Raw genomic sequence first — 26,305 nt, forward strand, 5'->3', positions numbered from 1 at the left:
GCACCTAGCCCAGAGTCTGGAACATAGATGATGATGACGACAATCATTACTGAACTAAACTGAGGGACTGAGGACCAGATTGGAAAGTAGAGACCATGGTTATTTTCCACCTGCTCTGAAATGTATTAATTTTCCCAGTGATTGTGAGCAGTTACCTGATCTTACTACCAGTTCCTACCCCCTTTAGAATAGATTCAGTCTTTCTCACGTGTATTAAGAGAAATTAAGAACACAAGATAAATCATATCAGAAGTATGAAGTTCATTTCTTCATAAATGAAAGAGGTTATGTTAATTTAAAAATGGCTTGGGGGGCTTCCCTGGTGGCGCAGTGGTTGAGAGTCCGCCTGCCGATGCAGGGGACACGGGTTCGTGCCCCGGTCCGGGAAGATCCCACATGCTGCAGAGCGGCTGGGCCCGTAAGCCATGGCCGCTGAGCCTGCGGAGCCTGTGCTCCACAACGGGAGAGGCCACAGCAGTGAGAGGCCCGTGTACCACCAAAAAAAATAAAATGAAATAAAAATAAATAAGTAAATAAGTAAGTAAGTAAATAAAAATGGCTTGGAAAGGAAATAGCCAAAATACTAAAGTATATCAGCACAGGTTGCCATAGCATTGGTTAGGTGCCAGACGTTTTACATATATTTTTCAGTCCTCAGAACCCATCAAAATGATAATATTGTTGCTAGAAAATGATTATATTATCTTAAGTTATGAAAGAGAAAATTGAGGCTGAAAGGGAGGTTAAGAAATTTTCCCAAATTCACACAGTTAGCAGGTGGTACAACCAAGAAATTTCAATTCTTGCCCGCAAACTCATGTACTTTCTCCCACAGTCTAGCAGAAGAAAGTATCATTAATCATACAATTTCATAAATATTTTAATTATAGTATCATCACAATTTCTAATTAAATATTTGTGAAATTATATGATATATATCAGAGATCAGGGAATGAGTAAACTGACCTATAGGATATGTTTATCCAGAGAAAGAGGAAGAACTTCAAAAGTTCTCTCTCACCCTACAAAGAATATCACATTTTGTCCTTTTGAGAGCTTATGAATGCCATTTGCTACTATAGGAATTTCCTATAGTAGAACCACAGTTGGAACAGTGGAAGTATTATGTCCAGAAACATCATTTTTTAACTTCATGAGATCACAAAGCATGAAGCATTGAATAAGGGTCATCATGCTTGATTCAACATAGCTTTAGTCAACAACTTGCCATGAGAATTTCAGTCAACAGACAAGGTTTAACCTGAAAGGGCAGATCTCCTTATCAGTCCTGTTTGTGCTTTGCTACCAAAGCTATTTTGCAACTTTCCGGTGATAATTCATTGTGTTTATTAGCAGAGACTCTTCCTCATAAACTCTTTTTTCTTTTTGACTTAGACTGGAATAATATTATTATTCACAGGAAGTTATTTCAGCTTTTAACATTTCTCAGCTCCTGATAATTTTAACACTCAAATCCTTTTTATCAATGGAGTGAAAGTTCAGCCTATTAAATATTGGTTATCAGTGTCAAAAGGATATCTTTTGCGGGGGAAAAAAAGATACAACAAAGTCCCGTGTTAAGCTTTTCACTAGCACAAGGTCACAAACTTAGATGCCTACAGAAGCCAGGAGGGTAATTCAATGAAAAACTTAGTCCAGTAGGGACTGGTGATCAGATAGTTAGTGTCCTATCTGAAGGGGGCAGCCAAAACTCAGATCCAACCAAATTCTCTGCAGGAATTTGATCCAGTGTCACCAGATCTCCAGGTTTTTATTTGTTGTTGTTGTTATTCTTTAAGAGAAACCAGCAACCTGATTCTTATATAATATCTCCATATTGTTAATGTTGGCATTTAATATGTTTTAATGCCATGCAATTCTAACAAACATACACATAAGTTTAGACTTTATGACCTTGCTTCTAGACCATAGGACCTTAAATCTTAAGAGTTCAATAAACATTCATTGAGCACCTTCTCCATGCTAGGTACTGTGAAAGGCACCAGAGATACTAAGACAAATACAATCCAGCACCTGTCTTTGAGTCACTCATATTCTAGTGACAGAAATGTGCATGGTACAAATAATTATTATCTAGTAGGAAGAAATAAAATTAATCATATAATCTCACATATATCAATACTTAATTATAAATTGTGGTGAGTGCTGTAAAAGAAAAAAAAACCCAGCACAATCATAGATGAGGGAAGAAGTAAGCTTACACCTGACATCTGAAGGATGAGCACACATTTATCCAAAGGAAGAAAAGGAGGAAGAACACTCTAGGCAGAGGGGATAATATCTACAAAGACCCTGAGCTAGGATGTAACTTGGCACTTCTGGGAAACTAAAAGGAGACCCAAGTGTGAATGATACATAGTAAACAAGGGGAAAAGTCACACACGTTGAGAATGGAGAGAGAAGTAGGGGTAGGTCATAAATGGACCTGTGGTCAATGTTAAGGATTTTGAGAAATAAGAGGCCATTGTCAGGATTTTAAGCAGGAAAATGGCAAAGTAAGATATGGGGTTTTAAGGGATCATTCTGTCTACAGGCTGGGAAATAGATTATGAGGGTCCTCTTATGCCAGAATCCCAGTGACCAGTTAACAGACTAATTCTGGAGTCTAGGCTTGTCCTAGAGTGATGCCTATAGAGATACAGAGAAGAGTGCAAACTTGGAATATATTTTAGACATAGTAAATTGCTGTGGAGTACAAAATATGCATGACATAGAGATACAAATGGAGATGATACTGGATAGGTAGATTGGGCAAACTCATGAATAACTTCAGCTGCCATAGTAACAAACTTAGTCTTTATCCTGTGGGTGAGACAAAAGTTTGATGGAATGAATTGACACAGTTGGATTTGTGTTGACCTAATAGTAACCTGATTCAGTCTCCTGTCTTCAGTAAAGACTTTATGGTCCATCCATAACTAGTCTTTTTTTCCCCTATGCTCGAAGCTTAATCATCTACAAAAATTGGCAGCTTCTGAGGGTATTAAAGTCCATCTTTGTTTCCTATCTCTAAAGCAAATGAAATCATGACTACAATATTACTTCAAGTTTGGTTGTATTCTCTTCCATACACAGAATGGTGTCCTATGGAGAACATGTCAGTGAATCTAGATGTACATATTCAAATCTTCTATCTTATGACTTCCATACTCAGAACCTCATGTGGTACAGCAATGCATGTTGCTGCAGCCTAAATGCCCCATTGCTGATGGATGCATATTCCTCGTTTCCCACTCCCATCTGGAGAGCCCAAATGTATGCTGATGCCATGCAAATTCACATGAGTGTTTCTGAGTGGAATAGATTTTCCTGATGATGTGCAATTAGACAAGGGTAGCTGACACTACTACAGCATAAACTATTTCTTATAGAAATTCAGCATCTCAGAGTCTGGCTTTTGGACATGAGGGACCATATTTACCCTTTTGCTTAACAATTAGACAGGCAGACAAAATAACATGAAACAGTTTTCAGACATTGAACAATAGACAATGCAAGAGAATGATCCATGAGGGAATAACAACAAATGAGGTGAGCCCTCTGCCTGGAGAGAGTTTCCAGGGCACAGCACAATGAGGGTGAATCCAAGCAGAGCCCAGCAGTCTCTTTGAGTTGAAGAAATAGAGTTTAGATTCTGGGTAGCCCATAGTATCTGGAACCTGTGATTTGCAGGGCAGAGTCCTAGAGAGAATGGTACAGCTACAGAGAAAGAGCTCTTGTGAATTCAGTGAGAGGTCCTGTCAAGTCTTCAACTAAGTACTAATATGCACATGTATGTGAGGAAAGTATTAATGGTAAGGTAAATACCACCAAAAAGAAACAGACAGAACAATCCCTAGACCACACACAGGGTCAGGAATAGTGTATGTTCCCACCATCAAAAGTGGAAAGACCTCCTAATAAATGGGTACTGGGTAGAATCACCAGAAGGAACAGAAGTTGGACAAAATTAGTCTAGCCTATAGGCCGCTCAGGAGATGACAAAGCTTTAAAAATAAGACTTGAATGTATAAAATTGATTCCAAGTGTCTGAACTATGTGTCAGCATAAAATCCAATACTTGTTACAAGAATGCAACAAAATCCCAAAACCAACATGTAAAACTCACAATGTTAATAAAAATTAATGTGTTCAAAAAATCAGGAGAATCATTACCCATAATCAAGAAAAAAATCAATCAATAAAAACAGATCCAGAAAAAGAACATACACACACTACTATATATAAGATAGATTACCAACAAGGACCTACTGTATAGCACAGGGAATTCTACTCAATATTCTGGGATAACCTGTATGAGAAAAGAATCTAAAAAAGAATGAGTATATGTATATGTATAACTGAATCACTCTGCTGCACACCTGAAACTAACACAACATTGTGAATCAACTACATTAAAATAAAATTTAAATTAAAAAAAAGAAATGATAGTACTAGCAAGCAAAGACATTAAGATAGCCCTTATACATATTCTCCATATGTTCTAGAAGGTAGAGAAGAGTATGAGCATGATGAGGAGAGAGATGGAATGTTAAAAAAAAAAACATAAATGGAACCTCTATAGATAAATACAGTAGCTGAAATGGTAAGTACACTGGATGAGATTAACAGCACATTAGACACTGGAGAAGAAATATTGGAGAACATTAATACATAATGATAGAAACTATCCAAAATAAAACATGCAAATAAAATGACTGAACAAAATGAACAGAGCTTCAGTGAACTATGGGACAATATCAAGTGATCTGACATATGTGTACAGTTAACCCTTAAACAATGTGGGGATTGGAGCACCAACCCTCCACACAGTCGAAAATCCATATGTAACTTTAGTCTGTCCTCTATATTTGTGGTTCTGCATCTGCAGATTCAACCAACCATGGATGGTGTAGTACGTATTTGTTGAAAACAAAACACGTATAAGTGTACCTGCACAGTTTAAACCATGTTGTTCAAGGGTAAACTGTAATTAGAATCCTAGAAAAGGAAGGGACAGAAAAAAAATATTCAAAGAAATAGTGGCTGAAAACTTTCAAACTGTGATGAAAACTATAAACCTACAAAGTTAGGAGGCTTGACAAAACCAAGAAGAAGAAACGTGAATAAAAGCACACCAAGGCACATCATAATCAAATTGCTGAAAACCAGTGATGAAGAGAAAATGTTAAAAGACAGTCAGAGGAAACAAGTCATAGAGAGGGGGCTTCCCTGGTGGCTCAGTTGTTAAGAATCTGCCTGCCAATGCAGGGGACATGGGTTCGAGCCCTGGTCCGGGAAGATCCCACATGCCGTGGAGGGAGCAGCTAAGCCCGTGTGCCACAACTACTGAGCCTGCGCTCTACAGCCCATGAGCCACAACTACTGGAGCCCACGCTCCGCAACAAGAGGCACCACTGCAACGAGAAGCCCGTGCACTGCAATGAAGAGTCGCCCCTGATCATCACAACTAGAGAAAGCCTACGTGCAGCAATGAAGACCCAATGCAGCCAAAAAATAAATTTAATTAATTAATTAATTTTAAAATAAAGTCACAGAGGAAAAAAAATAGAATGATAGCAGATATCATTAGAAACAATGCGAGCCAGAAGATAGTGAGGGACATCTTTAAAGTACTGGGTGTGGGGGGATGGGGACAATCTGTCCACTTGACATTCTACACCAAGGAAAAATATCCTTTTAAAATGAAGGCAAAATAAAGACTGTTTTAGACATACAAAGCAGGAACAATTTCTCATTAGCAGACCAGGAAAAAAAAATGTTAAAAGAAGTACTTTAGGCAGAAAAAGATTATATCAGAGAGATATTTGGGGCCACAAGAAGGGATAAAAATTCCAGAAATGGGTAAGTATGGAGTAATTTCTCTTCATTTTTAATTTCTGAAAAAGATAGCTGATTATCTAAACTGGAAAGCAAAAAATAATGACAGTTTATTATGGGGTATATTATATATGTAGAAGTGAAATGGATGACAACCATGGCACAAAGGCTGGGAGGGGGAAGATGGAAATATACTACTGCAAGTTTCTTATAAGTAAAATGGTATAAGATTATTTGAAGGTAGACTATGATAAGTTAAAGTTGTATTTTGTAAGCTGAAGGGCATCGCCAATAAAACAAAGCAAAGCTAATAAACCAATAGTGGAGATAAAAGGAAACATAAAAAATACTCAATTAATCCAAAAGAAAGTAGGAAAGAAAAGAAAATAATGGATAAAAGCCAGATGGACAAATAGAAAATAATAGCAGAATGGTAGATTTAAACCCAACCATATTAATAATTATATTAAAAGCAAATGGGAAGAACATGACAACTAAGAGATTTTAAGATTGAATAAAAAGCAACACCCAACCTTAAGGTGAACTCAAGAAATCCACTTTAAAGACAAAGATAAAAAGTAAAGGATTGGGGCTTCACTGGTGGCGTGGTGGTTGAGAGTCCACCTGCCAATGCAGGGGACGCGGGTTCGTGCCCCGGTCCAGGAAGATCCCATGTGCTGCGGAGCGGCTGGGCCCGTGAGCCATGGCCGTTGAGCCTGCGCGTCCGGAGCCTGTGCTCCGCAATGGGAGAGGCCACAACAGTGAGAGGCCCACGTACCGCAAAAAAAAAAAAAAAAAAAAAAAAGGATTGAAGGTATACCATACTAACTATAATCAAACACAATGGATGTGTCATTCCATTTATATGACAATATAGGAAAGTAAAGCATAGTGACAGAAAGTAAATCAGCGGTTGCATGTGTCCAGAGAATAGGGGAAGGTATGGCTACAAATGGCACATGGAAACTTTTTGGAGTGATGGAAATCTTCTGTACCTCGATAGTGATGGTAGCTATAGAACTGTACTTATTTGTCAAAATTCAGCAAATATTGTGCTTAAAATTGGTGAATTGTATTGTTTGTAATTTATACCTTAATAAAGATGATGAAAGGAAGGGGGATGGAGTGAGAGAAAGAAGTGGGGAGGAATAAAGAGGAGAAGAAAAGGAACAGGGAGGAGGGAAGGGAAGAAAAGAAACTAACCATTTGTTTTCAAAAACTACAGTCACTTCAGTAAGAGTAGTTTCCCCTGGCCCTTTACTCCATTATGTAAAACATTTTAGCCCTTTTTTCTGATCCTTATTTTCTACCCACATCTACAGTCTGATGGTCTTACCTTCCACCTCAAGAAATTTATTGACTGTTGTACTAAACAAAGATAACTGTATCCTAAAGAGAAATTCTGGCACCAGCGATGTGAAACTTTCACCTGATTAAATGAGGAATGCCTCAGAAGAAACTGCCCTTCCCTCTTGCTATCTATGACAACTAACTCTGCCCTTCCTGACCTCACTTGCTCCATCTCTCGCCACATCTTCTCTTTGTTGTTGAAAGCCCCACCCAACCCTCTGCACTGCTTTTACTCTTCAGCATCACAGTTCCCCTTCTTCAATAAGGAAGACCATTTCTATATCCTCCCCCATCTCCCACCAGTAGGGAAAGTTGAATACACATGCAAGTGTTACTAGTGGGCCTTTACCCAAAGGACCAAAGTAAGGCATGTAAACTTCAGACGGTAGATATATTTTATACAAGGACAATTAGACTGCACAGAGGATAGACTCTAAGACTCTGGGGAAAGAGTTGGGATAATCAGATGGTGGAGATGTGATAAACTGATAAAACAGGGCTAAGGGTGGCATCAGTTGGAAAGAAGACATGAAATGCAGAGCAAAACAATATATAAACAGATCTGAGTGTTCTTATAACCACTTAAACCCATGCTAACAGGCGATTAAGTATAAGATATCTTACCTACAGACTGGGAGAAAATATTTGCAAACGATGTGGCCAACAAGGACTTAATCTCCAAAATGGGCAAACAGCTCATACAGCTCAATAACGGTAACAACAAGAACAAAAAAACCAAACAACCCAATCAAAAAATGGACAGAAGACCTGAATAGACACTTCTATTCCAAAGAAGACATACAAGATGGTCAATAGGCACATGAAAAGATGCTCAACATTGCTAATTATTAGAGAAATGCAAATCAAAACTACAATGAGATATCACCTCACACCAGTCAGAATGACATCATTTAAAAGCCTACAAATAACAAATGCTGGAGAGGGTGTGGAGAAAAGGGAACCCTCCTACACTGTTGGTGGGAACATAAATTGTTGCAGCCCCTATGGAAACAGAATGGAGGTTCCTCAAAAAACTAAAAATAGGGCTTCCCTGGTGGTGCAGTGGTTGGGAGTCCACCTGCCGATGCAGGGGACATGGGTTCGTGCCCCGGTCCGGGAAGATCCCACATGCCGCGGAGTGGCTGGGCCCGTGAGCCATGGCCACTGAGCCTGCGTGTCCGGAGCCTGTGCTCCGCAGCAGGAGAGGCCACAGCAGTGAGAGGCAAAAATAGAGTTGCCATATGATCCAGCAATCCCACTCCTGGGCATATATCTGGACAAAATTCTAATCTGAAAAGATACACACACCCCAATGTTCATACCAGCACTATTTACAATAGCCAAGACATGGAAGCAACCTAAATGTCCATTGACAGATGAATGGATAAAGAAGATGTGGTATATATATACAATGGAATACTACTCAGACATAAAAAGGATGAAATAATACCATTTGCAGCAACATGGATGGACCTAGAGATTATCATACTAAGTGAAGTAAGTCAGACAGAGAAAGACAAATATCATATATCACTTATATGTGGAATTTGAAATATGATACAAATGAACTTATTTACAAAACAGAAACTGACTCACAGACATAGAAAGCAAACTTATGGTTACCAAAGGGGAAAGGGGATAGAAGAGGGATAAATTAGGTGTTTGGGATTAGCAGATACAAACTGCTATATATAAAATAGATAAGCAACAAGCTCCTACTGTATAGCACAGGGAACTATATTCAATATCCTGTAATAAATGATCATGGAAAATAATATATAAAAGAAGATACAGATATAGCTATATAATTGAATCACTTTGCTGTATATCAGAAACTAACACAACACTGTAAATCAACTGTACTTCAATAAAAAATTTAAAAATTAAAAAAAATGTCTTGTCATACATCACAGAGAAGATTTAACCCATCTTCATATTCTGAGATGATTTTCTGGTCAAAGGTGATTCACTTATCTGATTATATTTAAATAATAATTATTTAGATACTCTGGAAACTTAACTTGCTAAACTTTAAATAATGTACTAGTAACATTTCTTGTTCACTTCAGATCACCATGGATCAAAGCCTTTATAATTACATAGACATAGAAGTGGATATATGTGAATCTTTCCAAATAATGAAGGCTTTCTATAGAAAGGCATATATATCTTCATAGAGAACTTATGTTCCCCCAGACTTGAGAGTGATGAAAAAGTTGTTCTCAGAAACTATCCAGATGTTTTCACAGCTTTTATGTCTCCAGGTGCTTCTTACCCTGACCACACATTCCCTGTGGAGAGGATGGATGATTCTGTAGCTCCGGGCCAAGAATATACCTATGAGTGGAATATCAGTGAGGACAGTGGGCCCACCCACGATGACCCTCCATGCCTCACATATATCTATTACTCCTATGAAAATCTGGTACACGACTTCAACTCTGGACTGATTGGACCTCTGCTTATTTGTAAGAAAGGTAAAAAAAAAAAATCAAAAGAGCAAAGATGTTGGATTGGTAAAGATACTATAATGGAATGAGGCTTGGGAGTGTCTTGGTATCTTTTCGTAAATCAAGCAGAGAAGGGTGCAGAAATCAGATCATCATTTGACACTGATATTTGAGGATTTGCAATCTTCCTCTGTTTCTTAAACCCCTCCTTCGTCTCGGTCCTGGGAGTCTCTCCCAAGTAAATCTCTGTCTGAGAGTATGTTCTGCTGCCATGCCCATATGATCCGTAACATTTACCTCAAGGCCAAGTCTTTTTGAAAGTATACAGCAGTCCGTACTCTGCTGAGAGTCCTTGGAAAGAACTTTGAGTAATAGATCTGAGGTTTGGGTTGGTAATTTGGTCTATAAATACACAAAACTCCAGGTTCCTTGCTTGTAAACAAGCTGAACACTTTGAGTGGTAGGTTTCAAACACACTCAACTGACGTTATGAGAAATTTCATTGGCTGGGATTCTTAGGAGCAAGCTTGGACTTTTATTTTACCCCAAACAAATTTATCCCATCTTTCATTAAAACAAACAACCACAACAAACTGCACTGTGGGAGATAATGTGATGGATTCACTATCTGTCTATACATACACGCATACCATACCTACATACATTCCTAATTCATTTATTCACTATACAAATACATATTTTCATTGCCTGGTATAGAAGATACTGTGATGAAACCGAAAAAATTTTAAACTTATAAAAGTCTCTTCTTTCATTTTACTATCAGGTGCATTTTTTATTCATGAGAGTGGATTAATCTTGACCCTCTCAACCAATTCTCTAGCATCCCATTACATGTACTAGCAAGATGGCTATATTAAACTTGGAGTGTGGTGCGTTTACCAAATGAGCTATGGTACCTATGCATTAACTTATTTTCTTTAATATAAATTTCTTTATTTCTTTTTGGCTGTGTTGGGTCTTTGTTGCTGTGCACAGACTCTTTCTAGTTGGCGGCGAGCGGGGGCTACCCTTCATTGTGGCGCGCAGGCTCTAGAGTGCAGGCTCAGTAGTTGTGGTGCATGGGCTTCGTTGCTCCACGACATGTGGGATCTTCCCAGACCAGGGCTCGAACCCGTGTCCCCTGCATCAGCAGGTGGATTCTTAATCACTGCACCACCAGGTAAGTCCCTGCATTGACTTACTGACACTGGAAGAAATGGATACTTTTACTAAAGCCTTGACAGTCACCAAATGTTTTCTCTCTGTGCCAGATCAAATTTACTTTTAAAGCCCCATTCCTCAAGGCTATCAGGTACCAGAAAAAAACACGGTGGCACCAGGATTTTAATAAGCCTTCAATCATTATTACTTGATAGATGCTATTTTTATAAGAACACTTTACAGTTGACATCATTATGATTGGCTGCTTATCTTAAACTCTGTTATCTAGGAATAGCTAATGAGAGCCTTCTATCTGGGATGCTGTTAAAAGTATGTCTTTTTCACAGGCACCCTAACTGAGAATGGGATACAGAAGATGTTTGACAAGCAACATGTACTGATGTTTGCTGTGTTTGATGAAAGTAAAAGCTGGAACCAGACATCATCCCTAATGTACACAGTCAATGGCTATGTGAATGGGACAATGCCAGGTAACACATGGGCTGTGTACTATCCAAAAATAGTTGAAGCACTGATCCCATTGTTTTCCTAAAGGCACTAGGGTAGTTGACCATACTCACTATTTTTTAACTCCTAATCTGAAAGGTAATGTAATCTAATTCAGTGGTTCTCAAGATTTAATCTTTTTTTTTTTGCTTTTTTTAACTAACAAGTACAACAGACAAATTAGAAGCTACCTAAGAGAAGGAGTGTGCAGTCTTATTACACGTAGTGCTCTGAGCAGGTTTCACCTTGGCCTACATCTCCAGGAAGACATCCAGGATATCAGCTTAGTCTCCTTCAGTGAGTTGTGTGGCCCCTGCTGCATGGTGACCATGTTTTCTTCCAGAGAGGAAGCCCTACAAAACAGAGCTCAAGGCCAGTCCTCAGCAGGAAGGGTCAGCAGGAAGAATGCAATGAAGACACTTACAGTGAAGATGAACAGGAGATTAGGAGAAATATCCAACATACAAAAATACTACTAGCATTTCAAAACATGGTAGATGAGTAATATTCAGTGGCATATGGGATGTTTTTCTCTTTTTATTTACATTTAGACTCTTGTGAAAAAGCAAAATCAAAACAATTGTTAAGAGAGAAAAAAAAACTGATCCCCACCTAAACCACTTCTACTTCTCTCTGATAGAAATGACCTAGAACCAAAGATCCTGTGGGGGAAAAATGGGAAAAATGAAAATATTACTTTATTAAATAAACTATGCTTCAAAACACTAAGTTTCTCAGAGGCTGCTTTCTATATCTGAAAATCACAAATGGCTTCTCTTACTAAAAATAAAACTTGTGAAGAGTTGAGGTCTGGACATTGCTTTTAAATTGTATTCCGTTTCATTTGATTCTATCTTCCCACCCAGGTCATTACAAATATACTAAGATGACCCTGGGTTTTTTGTTTTTTGTTTTTTTCTTTTTTTTTTTTGCGTTACGCGGGTCTCTCACTGTTGTGGCCTCTCCCGTTGCGGAGCAACAGGCTCCGGACGCGCAGGCTCAGCGGCCATGGCTCACGGGCCCAGCCGCTCCCGCGGCATGTGGGATCCTCCCGGACCGGGGCACGAACCCGTGTCCCCTGAATCGGCAGGCGGACTCTCAACCACTGCGCCACCAGGGAAGCGTGACCCTGGGTTTTGATTCAGAGTTTAAAAACTTAGTTAACTGAGTTAGCACATCTGAGTTCACACCTTGCTCACTTCTCTACCTTAGTGTGGCTTTTAGCAGTTAGTTGTCTCAACGTGCTTTCGTAAAAAAATGGGTTAATCATCTATCCTGGTGCAGAGGGTGTTTAAGAAGTTTTTTACAGATAACATAGCATGTTATCTACTATGGGCCTTAGAGGGGAGTGGTCAAAAGAGAAATTGTATCTGTGTCCTGGCAAAGTAAATCATCCCTCTAAATATAGAGAAGGAGAAGCCAAAATAACCCATATGAAAAAATAAAAATTAATAACTCTATCAGGGCATAGAATTTATGAATTTATAGTTGAAAAAGACAGAGTAGCTGGGGTCGAAAGTAGCTGGTAGTAGAAACTGAGAAAAGTTAATGCTTGTAAAACTGCCTTATGGGGCAGTATAAATTGAATAAATATGATAAACGCTAATACCCTGGCGTTTGGGTTGAAATGCTCAACCCAATATATGCATTGATTGGAGGCAGACAAATTCTTCCACCAAAGCCTCCTACCTTCCAGCTTCTTGTTCTCACCTGTGGTACTAGGAATTGGTCTTGTTACAATGGTCTGAACAAGACAAGCCCTTAGCCCCTCTTTGGGTAAGGGACTGATTCATGGCCCCAGGGTCTAGTATCGAGTGATTATAGATCTGAAATTTAAAACCCAAGCCAAGGATAGAAGCCAGAGGTTGGAATCTCCCATAGAGCGAATCAGCATTTTCTGAGTCACTGTGGGAGCAAGAAGGAGCCAGACAGCTTTTGTACTCAGTTCTCATTACTCCATCCATGAAACGCTCCCAGTGACCCAGTATACTGAGGATTTGTCCACTGCATTTTAAGGAGATCCTATAACCCACACAGTAATTCACTGCCTTGTCATTAAAAAAATCAACCGGTGGGCAAAGAAACAGTATAAAATCCTTAAAGCATCTTCACATCTTCTTCCTGTTAGGATCAAGCCCTTTTAGGATTAGAGGTTTAGGCCCTTAAACTCAGCCCTGTTGGAGGCTCTGGCAACTCCCTCCAGCTGAGTCCAGATTGGTACTAGAGTGACTAACTACTCAGGCCTGCCCAGGACTTTCTCAGTTCTAACACTGAAAATCCTGCCTCCTGGGAAACCCCTCAGTCCTCAGTAAACCAGGATGGTTGGTCACCTACTTTCTTCTCTCCGTGGCCTTAGCAATCCCTGTGTTTCTAAACTAATGTCCCCCCTCTCTGGGCTCTATAATACCACTTATTGCAATGAGTTGTGACTGCTTGTTTGCCCACCACTTGGATGTCTGCTTTTCTAGGGCAGGAATGAAAATGGGAGTGTCTGTACCCCCAGAACCTTGCACAATGCCTGATGCAAAGCAGGTGCTCAATACGTATCTGGTGAGTGAATTTGTTATCACAGACTGCTGACTGACTGTTTTGGCCCCCATCTCTCTCTCTCTCTCTCTCCCTCAGATATAACAGTTTGTGCCCATGACCACATCAGTTGGCATCTGATTGGAATGAGCTCTGGGCCAGAACTGTTCTCCATTCATTTCAACGGCCATGTCCTGGAGCAGAGCCGCCATAAGATCTCAGCCATCACTCTCGTCAGTGCTACGTCCACAACTGCAAACATGACCATGAGCCTAGAGGGAAAGTGGATCATATCTTCGCTCATCCCGAAACATTTTCAAGGCAAGAAATTCTTTCAACAGTCTTGCTTAAAAATGTAGGATCCTTTCGTCCTAGGCACTAAATCCCTCATTTTCCTTTGCTCTTGCAAGCCACCCACACTCCAAACATACATTCCTTAGTCCTTGAGAACAGAATATAGATACTTTGCTCTTAGACTTATAGCTCGTTAGTTGGGGATGGAGGAAGTAGAGAAATTGACAAAGACTTTTTAAAGTGATGCAAAAGCTGAAGAGGTCTCTACTTCCTTAAAAGGAGAAAGGAGGAAGGAAACAAAAACATACATAGAGATATTTTTTCTTGGGCTATTTAATATGCAGCTAAAGGAAAAGAACTAGGTGTTGGAACTGGTCAAACTTCTGTAAATTTATAGAAGCACCAAGTTACAGAAAGTGTAAAAGTTTTAACATGAAAAAATTGTCCTTCATAACAAGATGAGCACAGAGCCTGACCCAAAGAGGAACTCAATGGATGTGTGTTGAATAGAAAAAACACAGTATCTAACCAGCTGAGGGGTGAGCTTTAAAGAACATCAGTGAATTCTAGTGGGGGAAAAAATCAGCCTAGGTTGTTATATGGTATCAGGTAAACAAAATAACTAACGGTCTATTACACACTGTTGCTTTAAAACAGTTAGGAGGAGGGTTCCTGTAAATATAAGTAAATATCACTATAGCAAATCATTGTGTTACCAAAATAATGTGTATAAAAGCAAGAAATAGGGCCTCCCTGGTGGCCCAGTGGTTGAAAGTCTGCCTGCCGATGCAGGGGACACAGGTTTGTACCCCGGTCTGGGAAGATCCCACATGCCGTGGAGCAGCTGGGCCCGTGAGCCATGGCCGCTGAGCCTATGTGTCCAGAGCCTGTGCTCCGCAACAGGAGAGGCCACAACAGTGAGAGGCCCGTGTGCCACAAAAATAAATAAATAAATAATAAAAAAGCAAGAAATATAAAAAAGAGACACTTTATGGGATCATTTCATTTTTTGTTCACACTAAGCAGTCAAAATTATATTTGAAGTAATGAAATTGTCACAATATCCCTGAAAGATAGAGCCCCAAATACTAATGAAACAACAGCAAAACTTACATTATTGAAGTTAAGTGCTTTCTGTATTATCTTATTTAATTTTTAAGAACAATTTCATACAGTACATACTAGTAATATCTTCATTTTACAAATAAAAGGAAGAGGTTATAGGAGATATGAGAAATCGACATGACCTAAGTCATAAGGTTTTAAGGATCTGGAAATTTCAAGAAATTTTCCTCCCTGGTAAGAAACAAAGGATAGCTTTCCAAGTTATTCCCCTAATTCATCCTCTCTTTCCCTTGCTTTTTTATTCTTGGTCCTTCTGCAGTGTATTAAAAGAGCTTCAAACCAAAATGTTCAAAAGTTGCCTGAGCGTTACTTTCACTGTTATTGAAAACTTCCACAAATTTATTTTAAAGATATACATTTTATCAGCCTTAATTTCTTCTCTCAAATTCTTTCATTGTCTTTATGTCCTAACTCAGCTGGGATGCAGGCTTACATAGACATTAAAAACTGTGCAAAGAAAACCAGGAATCCTAAGAAACTAACTCGAGACCAGAGGCGGCACATTAAGAGATGGGAATACTTCATTGCTGCAGAGGAAGTCATTTGGGACTATGCACCTATAATACCAGCAAACATGGACAAGTGAGTTTGGGGGGTTCTTCCTACCGTGCAGATTCCAGACATTTTCCATAGGGTCCTAGATGCATGGGGTGAAAGGTCATGAGTTGACAGCTTTCATGGTAATACATGTATTGGATCTCATTCAGGTTTTCTTTTCCAAAACAATCTGAGATTACTCCAAACTCACCAAGAGAACTCAGAAAAATAATAATAATAGTAGTAGTAACAACAGCAATAATAATAGCAACTACCACTTCTTGAATGCTTCCTTTTGCCAAGCACTGTGTTAAACCTTTCTAAGAGCTTTGTTTTAATGCCACAAGTTAGAAACAGCTTTTATTTATTTTGTAAATTAGGAAATGGGAGAGTGGGATTAAGAAAACTGGAAATTCAAATAGCTCTTAAACACTTGAAAAATACTCAAGCTCACTCACAGTAAGAGAAATATGTAAACTAAACTTCTCTCAAATACTATTTTTCACCTATGAGACTCACAAGTTTAGATGACATAATGTATTGGAAAGGCTGCGGGAAACAAGCTCTATCATGTATTGCTGGTGGAAGAGCGAATTGGAAAAGCCATTCTAGAGGATAATTTGGCAATGTGTATTAAAATTATAAATGCATATATTTTCTGATCCAGCAATCTCACTCTGGGAATTTACTATATAGATATACTTGCTTACAGGTGAAATGGTATGTGTACAGGATGTTCACTGCTGCACTGTTGTAGCAAAAGATTGGAAACAACCCATAATGTCCATCAATAGGAAATTAATAAGTTATGGTACATCCATACAATGGAATACTATGCATCTGTTTTAAAGAGGATGCAAAAACTCTCTCTGTACTACTAATATAAAAAGTTCTCCAAGATATATTTTTAAATTAAAAAATCAAGGGAGCAAGAAGGTAGAATAGCAGATTCCCCCACTTGTATTCCCCCACAGCAACGATAATTTGGCAGCCATCCACAAACAGAAGTGCCTTTGTGAGAGCTTTGGGATCAAAGTAGGAACTTGCAAAATCCCAGTGTAAGTCAAGACCAAGGAGGACTGTTTTGAGAAGGCAAGTCCATGCTCAGATGGTTGGTTCACTAACTGTAATTCAGTTACAAACCTGGAAATAGCCTCCTCCCCTTATGGACTCAGCTACAGCCCCACTTAACCTTGGTCCTGCCACTAGCACCATTTGATAAGGAACCCAGGAGGAGTCACGCCTGTCCATGACCCTGGAGGCTGACCTGCAGACCTCAGTTTGACTGTGGATCTTGAAGCAGCCCTGTAACTAATTCAATCCTTCTCCCAGCCATGATCCAGGAGTAGTCTTGCCTGCCCAGGAACCTGTTGGGGGTCACATCCACTCATGCCCCTGGTGGCTGGCCTGCAGACCTTGGTCCCACTACAGATCTTGAAATGGCCCTGTTACCTAGTTCCATACCTCAAAACTGCAGTTGAGGAGCAGTTCTGCCAACTCAGGGACCCACCAAGTGACACACTGTGAGCCCTCCAAAGGGCCAGATGGGAGCCACTCCCATCTACACACTTGATAACAGGCCTACCATTTGCAAACCCAATTGTGGACCTTGAAGTAGACTGTTATCCCAGTGCCAGCTCTACTGACCAAGGTCCTGAAGGCAGTTCCCTTTTCCCAGGGACCAGACAGGGTCTATGTCCACCTGAGCCCCTGGTAAAAGGCCTTCCAACCACAGATGCTGCTGCAGGCCCAGCAGCAACCACATGATCTGGTTCCAACCTCACTCAACTGTGATCCCAGAGGCAATTCCATCAGCCTGCAGACCTGACAAGAGGTTTTTACCTGCCAAAACCTGTCTGTAAAGATTGGAAGGGGGTGTTTGCTCCTTCAAATGCACAAACATCAACACAAAGCTACACAAATCACAAAGAATCAGGCAACATGACACCACCAAAGGAAACTAATAAAGCTCCAGTAACCAGTGTGAAAGAAATAGAGATCTACAAATTGCCTGACAAAGAATTAAAAATAATCATCTTAAAGAAGCTCAATGAGGTACAAGATAACACAGATAGGTAATCAAATGAAATCAGGAAAACAATAAATGAACAAAATAAGAAATTTAATAAAGAAAGAGAAACCATAAAAAAATAACCAAACAGAAATCCTAGAGCTGAAGAATACAATAACAGAACTGAAAATATTCAATAGAGAGCTTCAATAGCAGACTTATCACTTTAGCTTTAAGGACACCTATAGATTAATGGATACGTGTATATGTATGGCTGAGTCAATTTGCTGTGCACCTGAAGCTATCGCAATATTGTTAATCAGCTATACTCCAACATAAAATAAAAAGTTATAAAAAAAAGTGAAGGGGTAAAAAAGACAAGGTCACTATATAATGATAGAGGGGTCAATTAATCAAGATACTATAAAATTATAAATATATATGCAGCCAAGTTTAGAGAACCTAAATATATGAAGCAAATATTAACGGAACTACAGAGAAAAATAGACAGCAATACAATAATAGTAGGGGACTTTAATACCACACTTTAATCAATGGATAAATGATCCAGACATAAAATCAATAAGGAAGCAGTGGAATTGAATAACACTGTAGAACAAGTGTACCTAACAGACATATAAAGAACATTACATCCAAATAAAGAACATTCCGTTGAACAACAGCAGAATACATATTCTTCTCAAGTGCACATGGAATATTCTCTAGGATTCTTTATAACATATTAGTCCACAAAACAAGTTTTAACAATTTCAGAATATTAAAATAATATCAAGTATCTTTTCTCACCATAATGGTATGAAACTACAAATCAGTAACAGAAGAAAACTGAAAAATTCACAAATATGTGGATTAAATAATAGTCTCCTGAACAACCAATGAATCAAAGAAGAAATCAAATAGGAAATCAAAATATATCTTGAGACAAATGAAAACAGAAATACAACATACTAAAATTTATAGAATATAGCAAAAGCAGTTGTAAGAGGGAAGTCTATAGTAATAAATGCCTACATTTAAAACAGAAGAAAGAGAGCCTCATGCACCAGAGAGCAGACAGCAGAAGCAAGAACTACAGTCCTGCAGCCTGTGGAACAAAAACCACATTCACAGAAAGATAGACAAAATGAAAAGGCAGAGGACTACGTACCAGATGAAGGAACAAGATAAAACCCCAGAAAAACAACCAAATGGAGATAGGCAACCTTCCAGAAAAAGAATTCAGAATAATGATAGTGAAGATGATCCAGTACCTCAGAAAAAGAATGGAGGCAAAGATCGAGAAGATGCAAGAAATGTTTAACAAAGACCTAGAAGAATTAAAGCACATACACCTAGAAGAATTAAAGAACAAACAAACAGAGATGAACAATACAATAACTGAAATGAAAAATACACTAGAAGGAATCATTAGTAGAATAACTGAGGCAGAAGAACGGATAAGTGACCTGGAAGACAGAATGGTGGAATTCACTGCTGTGGAAAAGAATAAAGAAAAAAGAATGAAAAGAAATGAAGACAGCCTAAGAGACTTCTGGGACAACATTAAATGCAACAACATTCGCATTATAGGGGTCCCAGAAGGAGAAGAGAGAAAGGACGCGAGAAAATATTTGAAGAGATTATAGTCGAAAACTTCCCTAACATGGGAAAGGAAATAGCCACCCAAGTCCAGGAAGTGCAGAGAGTCCCATACAGGATAAACCCAAGGAGAAACAAGCCGAGACACATAGTAATCAAATTGACAAAAATTAAAGACAAAAATTATTGAAAGCAGTGAGGGAAAAATGACATATAACACACAAGGGAACTCCCATAAGGTTAACAGCTGATTTCTCAGCAGAAACTCTACAAGCCAGAAGGGAGAGGCATGATATACTTAAAGTGATGAAAGGGAAGAACCTACAACCAAGATGACTCTACCCAGCAAAGATCTCATTCAGATTCAATGGAGAAATCAAAAGCTTTACAGACAAGGAAAAGCTAAGAGAATTCAGCACCACCAAACCAGCTCTACAACAAATGCTAAAGGAACTTCTCTAAGTGGGAAACACAAGAGAAGAAAATAACCTACAACTACAAACCCAAAACAATTAAGAAAATGGTAATAGGAACATACATATTGATAATTACCTTAACATGAATGGATTAAATGGTCCAACCAAAAGACACAGGCTTGCTGAATGGATACAAAAACAATACCCATATATATGCTGCCTGCAAATGACCCACTTCAGTCCTAGGGACACATACAGACTGAAAGTGAAGGGATGGAAGAAGATATTCCATGCAAATGAAAATCAAAAGAAAGCTGGAGTAGCAATACTCATATCAGATTAAATAGACTTTAAAATAAAGAATGTAACAAGAAACAAGGAAGGACACTACACAATGATCAAGGGATCAAACCAAGAAGAAGATATAACAATTATAAGTATATATGCACCCAACATAGGAGCATCTCAGTATATAAGGCAAATGCTAACAGCTATAAAAGAGGAAATCAACAATAACACAATAATAGTTGGGGACTTTAACACCTCACTTAGACCAATGGACAGATCCACCAAAATGAAAATAAATAAGGAAACAGAAGCTTTAAATGACACTATAGACCAGATAGATTTAATTGATATTTATAGGACATTCCATCCAAAAACAGCAGATTACACTTTCTTCTCAAGCGCACATGGAACATTCTCTAGGACAGATCACATCTTGGGTCACAAATCAAGCCTCAGTAAATTTAAGAAAGTTGAAATCATATCAAGCATCTTTTCTGACCACAACGCTATGAGATTAGAAATGAATTACAGGGAAAAAAACAAAAAACGCAAACACATGGAGGCTAAACAATATGTTACTAAATAACCAAGAGATCACTGAAAAAATCAAAGAGGAAATCAAAAAATACCTAGAGACAAATGACAATGAAAACATGATGATCCAAAACCTGTGGGATGCAGCAAAAGCAGTTCTAAGAGGGAAGTTTATAGCAATACAGTCCTACCTCAAGAAACAAGAAAAATCTCAAATAAACAATCTAACCTTACACCTAAAGGAACTAGAGAAAGAAGGACAAACAAAACCCGAAGTTAGTAGAAGGAAAGAAATCATAAATATCTGAGCAGAAATAAATGAAATAGAAACAAAGAGAACAACAGCAAAGGTCAACAAAACTAGAAGCTGGTTCTTTGTGAAGATAAACAAAATTGATAAATGTTAAGTCAGACGCATCAAGAAAAAGAGGGAGAGGACTCAAATCAATAAAATTAGAAATAAAAAAGTTAAAAGGACAACACAGAAATAGAAAGCATCATATGAGACTACTACAAGCAGCTCTACACCAATAAAATGGACAACCTGGAAGAAATGGACGAATTCTTAGAAAAGTATAACCTTCCAAGACTGAACCAGGAAAAAATAGAAAATATGAACAGACCAATCACAAATAATGAACTTGAAACTGTGATTAAAACTCTTCATCCAGATCCAGATGGCTTCACAGGTGAATCCTATGAAACATTTAGAGAAGAGCTAACACCCATCCTTCTCAAACTCTTCCAAAACATGGTAGAGGAAGGAACACTCCCAAACTCATTCTGTGAGGCCACCATCACCCTGATACCAAAACCAGACAAAGATTCTACAAAAAAAGAAAATTACAGACCAATATCACTGAAGAACATAGATGCAGAAATCCTCAGCAAAATACCACCAAACAGAATCCAAGAACACATTAAAAGGATCATGCACAATGATCAAGTGGGATTTATCTCAGGGATGCAAGGTTCTTCAATATATGCAAATCAATCAATATGATACACATATTAACAAACTGAAGAATAAAAACCATATGATAATCTCAATAGAGGCAGAAAAAGCTTTTGACAAAATTCAACACCCATTGATGAAAAAAACTCTCCAGAAAGTGGGCATAGAGGGAACCTACCTCAACATAATAAAGGCCATATATGACAAACCCACAGCAAATATCATTCTCAATGGTGAAAAACTGAAAGCATTTCCTCTAAGATTAGGAACAGGACAAGGATGTCCACGCTCGCCACTATTATTCAACATAGTTTTGGAAGTCCTAGCCATGGCCATCAGGAAGAAAATGAAACAAAGGAATACAAATTGGAAAAGAAGATGTAAAACTGTCACTGTTTGCAGATGACATCATACTATACATAGATAATCCTAAAAAGGCCACCAGAAAACTACTAGAGCTAATCAATGAATTTAGTAAAGTTGCAAGATACAAAAAAAATGCACAGAAATCTCTTGCATTCCTATACACTAACAATGAAAGATCAGAAAGAGAAATTGAGGAAGTAATCCCATTCACCATTGCAACAAAAAGAATAAAATACCTAGGCATATACCTACCTAAGGATGTAAAAGACCTATACTCAGAAAACTATAAAACACTGATGAAAGAAATCAAAGATAACACAAACAGATGGAGAGATATACCACGTTCATGGATTGGAAGAATCAGTATTGTAAAACTGACTATGCTACCCAAAGCAATCTACAGATTCAATGCAATCCCTATCAAATTACCAACGGCATTTCTTTTTACAGAACTAGAACAAAAAATCTTAAAATTTTTATGGAGACACAAAAGAGCCCGAATAGCCAAAGCACTCTTGAGGGGAAAAAACAGAGCTGGATGAATCACACTCCCTGACTTCAGACTATACTATAAAGCTACAGTAATCAAGACAATATGGTACTGGCACAAAACCAGAAATATAGATCAACGGAACAGGATAGAAGGCCCGGAGATAAACCCACACACCTCTGGTCAACTAATCTATGACAAAGGAGGCAAGGATATAGAATTGAGAAAAGACAGTCTCTTCAATAAGTGGTGTTGGGAAAAATGCGCAGCTCATGTAAAAGAACGAAATTAGAACACTCCCTGACACTGTACACAAAAATACACTCAAAATGGATTAGAGATCTAAATGTAAGACCGGACACTATAGAACTCTTAGAAGAAAACATAAGAAGAGCACTCTTTGACATAAATCACAGTAAGATCTTTTTTGACCCACCTCCTTAAGTAATGGAAATAAAAACAAAAATAAACAAATGGGGTCTAATGAAACTTAAAATCTTTTGCACAGCAAAGGAAACTACAAACAAGACAAAAAGACAACCCTCAGAATGGGAGAAAATATTTGCAAATGAATCAATGGACAAATGATTAATCTCCAAAATATATAAATGGCTCATGTAGCTCAATATTAAAAAAACAACCCAATTCAAAAATGGGTAAAAGACCTAAATAGACATTTCACCAAGGAAGACATACAGATGGCCAAGAGGCACATGATAAGCTGCTCAACATCACTAATTATTAGAGAAATGCAAATCAAAACTACCACGAGTTATCACCTCACACCGGTTAGAATGGGCATCATCAGAAAATCTACAAACAACAAATGCTGGAGAGGGTGTGGAGAAAAGGGAGCCCTCTTGCACTGTTGGTGGGAATGTAAATTGATACAGCCACTATGGAGAACAGTATGGAGGTTCCTTAAAAAACTAAAAATAGAATTACCATAAGACCCAGCAATCCCTCTCCTGGGCATATACCCAGAGAAAACCATAATTCAAGCAGACGCATGCACCCCAATGTTCATTGCAGCACTATTTACAATAGCAAGGTCATGGAAGCAACCTAAATACCCATTGACAGATGAATGAATAAAGAAGATGTGGTACATATATACAATGGAGTATAATCAAGCCATAAAAAGGAATGAAATTGGGTCATTTGTAGAGACGTGGATGGACCTAGAGACTGTCATACAGAGTGAAGTAAGTCAGAAGGAGAAAAGCAAATATCGTATATTAACGCATATATGTGCAATCTAGAAAAATGGTACAGATGAACCAGTTTGCAAGGCAGAAATAGAGACACAGGTGTAGAGAACAAACATTTGGACACCACGGCAGGGAAGCAGTGGCGGGTGGTGGTGGTGGTGAGATTAATTGGGAGATTGGGATTTACATATATAGGCTAATACATATAAAATAGATAAATAATAAGAACCTGCTCTATAAAAAATAAATTAAATAAAATTCAACAAAGAAATAAATATTAAAAAAGCACCTTGTATTTAGTTCACATTCAATAATTAATAAATTTTATTTTATAATCTGAAAAGAGAAAAATAAAAACACTTAAAAAAACAGGAAAGAAAGAAAGAAGGAGAAAGGGAGGGAGGGAGGGTGGGAGAGGGAGAAAGAAAGAAAGAAAGAAAGAAAGAAAGAAAGAAAGAAAGAAAGAAAGAAAGAAAGAAAGAAAGAAGAATGAAAGAAGAAAGAAAGAAAGAAAGAGAAAGAGAGGGAGGGAGGAAGGAAGGGAGAGAGAAGGAAAGAAAGGAAAAAGAAAGAAACAAATGAAAGAAAGAAAGAAAAGAAGGAAGGAAGGAAGGAAGGAAGGAAGAAAGAAAAGAAAAGGAAGGAAGGAATGAAGGAAGAGAGGAAGGAAGGAAGGGAGAAGGAAAGAAAGAAGAAAGGAAGAGAGAAAGAGAGAAAGAAAGAAAGGAAGGGAGAAAGAAAGAATTTTAACTTTATACCTCAAGTAACTAGCAAACTAAGCCCAAAGTTAGCTAAAAGAAGTAAATAAAAATTAGTGAAAAAATAAATGGTGTATAGAAAGACAACAGAAAAGATAAACATAACCAAGAGTTACTCTTTTGAAATGATAAACAAAATTGACAAACCTTTAGCTAAGCAATGAAGAGAGATGACTCAAATAAATAAGATTATAACTAAAAGAGGAGACATTACAGCTTATACCACAGAAGTGCAAAGGATCATAAGAGACTACTATGAACAATTATATGCCAACAAATTGGATAAGTAGAAGAAAGGAAAAAGGTCCTAGAAACATATATCCTACCATGACTGAATCAAAAAGAAATAGAAAATCTGAACAAATGAATAACAAGTAAGAAGATTGAATGAGTAATCCAAAACCTCCAAACAAAGAAGCCCAGGACCAGATGGCTTCACAGGTATATTGTACACTAATCCTCAAACTCTTCCCAAATATTAAAGAGTAGGGAACACTTCCAAACTTATTTTACAAGCCTAGCATTATTCTCATACCAAAGCTGGATAAGAGCAATACAAGAAAAAAATTACAGGCCAATATCCCTAATGAACATAGATGCCAAAAACATTATCAAAATATTAGTAAACTGAATTCAACAGCACATTAAAATTATCATAAATGATGATCGAGTGAGATTTATTCCTGTGATTCAAGGATGGTTCAACATATGCAAATCAATAAATTAGAAGTACCACATTAAAAATGAATAATAAAAATATCATTATCTCAATAGATGCAAAAAAAAAGGCAATTAACAAAATTCAACATCTTTTCATTATAAAAACTCTCAACAAGTTAGGTATAGAAGGAATGTGCTTCAACACAATAAAGGCCATATATGACAAACCCAAAGCTAATATCATACTCAGTGGTGAAAATCTGAGAGCTTTTCCTCTAAGATCAGGAACAAGACAAGGATGCCCATTCTTGTCACTTTTATTCAGCATAGTACTGGAAATTCTAGCCAAAGCAATCAGGCAAGGAAAAAAAATAGGCATCTTAATCAGAAAGGAAGAAGTAAAATCGTCTTTATTTGCAGATGATGTGATTTTATATATAAAAAAACACTTGAGACTCTACCAAAAATCTATCAGAATAAAGAAATTCAGTAGTTGCAGGATAGAAAATGAACATAATGAAAATCAGTTGAATTTATATACACTAACAATGAACAATCCAAACAGAAATTAAGAAAATACTTCCATTTACAATAGAATTTTTTTAAAAGAATAAAATACTTAGGAAATTTAACCAAGGTGGTGAAAGATCTACACACTGAAAACTATAAGACAGCAATGAAAGAAACTGAAGAAGATACAATCAAATACAAAGATGTCCTGTGTTTATGGGTTAGAAGAATTAACTTTGTTAAAATGCCCACATTACCCAAAGTGATCTACAGATTCAATGCAACCCTTATTAAATTCCAATGACATTTTTCAAAGAAATAGAAAAAAAACAGATGAAACCACAGAAGACCTTAAATATCCAAAGCAATCTTGAGCAAGAAGAGCAAAGCTTGAGGCATCAAACTTCCTGATTTCAAACTATATTACAAAGCTATAGTAATCAAACAGTATAATAATGGAATAAAAACAGACACATATACCAAATAAACAGAAGTAAGGGCCCAGAAATAAACCCATGCATATATGGTCAACTAATCTTTGACAAAGGCACTAAGAATACACAATGAGGAAAGGACAGTCTCTTCAGTAAATGATGGTGGAAAAACTGGATATCCATATGCAAAAATATAAAATTAGACCCTTAACTTACAGCATAGACAAAAATTAACTCAAAATAAATTAAAAACTTAAATGTAATACCTGAAACCATAAAACC

At 37.7% G+C, this 26,305-nt stretch overlaps 1 protein-coding gene across 1 annotated transcript in view; it reads left to right on the forward strand.

The window, feature by feature from the left end:
- F5 (coagulation factor V) overlaps positions 1-26,305 on the forward strand; it is an 85,448-nt gene that overhangs the window by 23,536 nt on the left and 35,607 nt on the right. The window contains 4 exon segments of the mRNA XM_027086377.1: positions 9,456-9,668; positions 11,150-11,293; positions 13,935-14,156; positions 15,671-15,836. Coding sequence (XP_026942178.1) covers positions 9,456-9,668; positions 11,150-11,293; positions 13,935-14,156; positions 15,671-15,836 — 745 coding nt within the window.

This window comes from Aethalodelphis obliquidens, unplaced genomic scaffold, assembly GCF_003676395.1.
Source record: "Aethalodelphis obliquidens isolate GAN/ISIS:26980383/991018 unplaced genomic scaffold, ASM367639v1 scaffold55, whole genome shotgun sequence".
NCBI classification, from domain to species: Eukaryota; Metazoa; Chordata; class Mammalia; order Artiodactyla; family Delphinidae; genus Aethalodelphis; species Aethalodelphis obliquidens.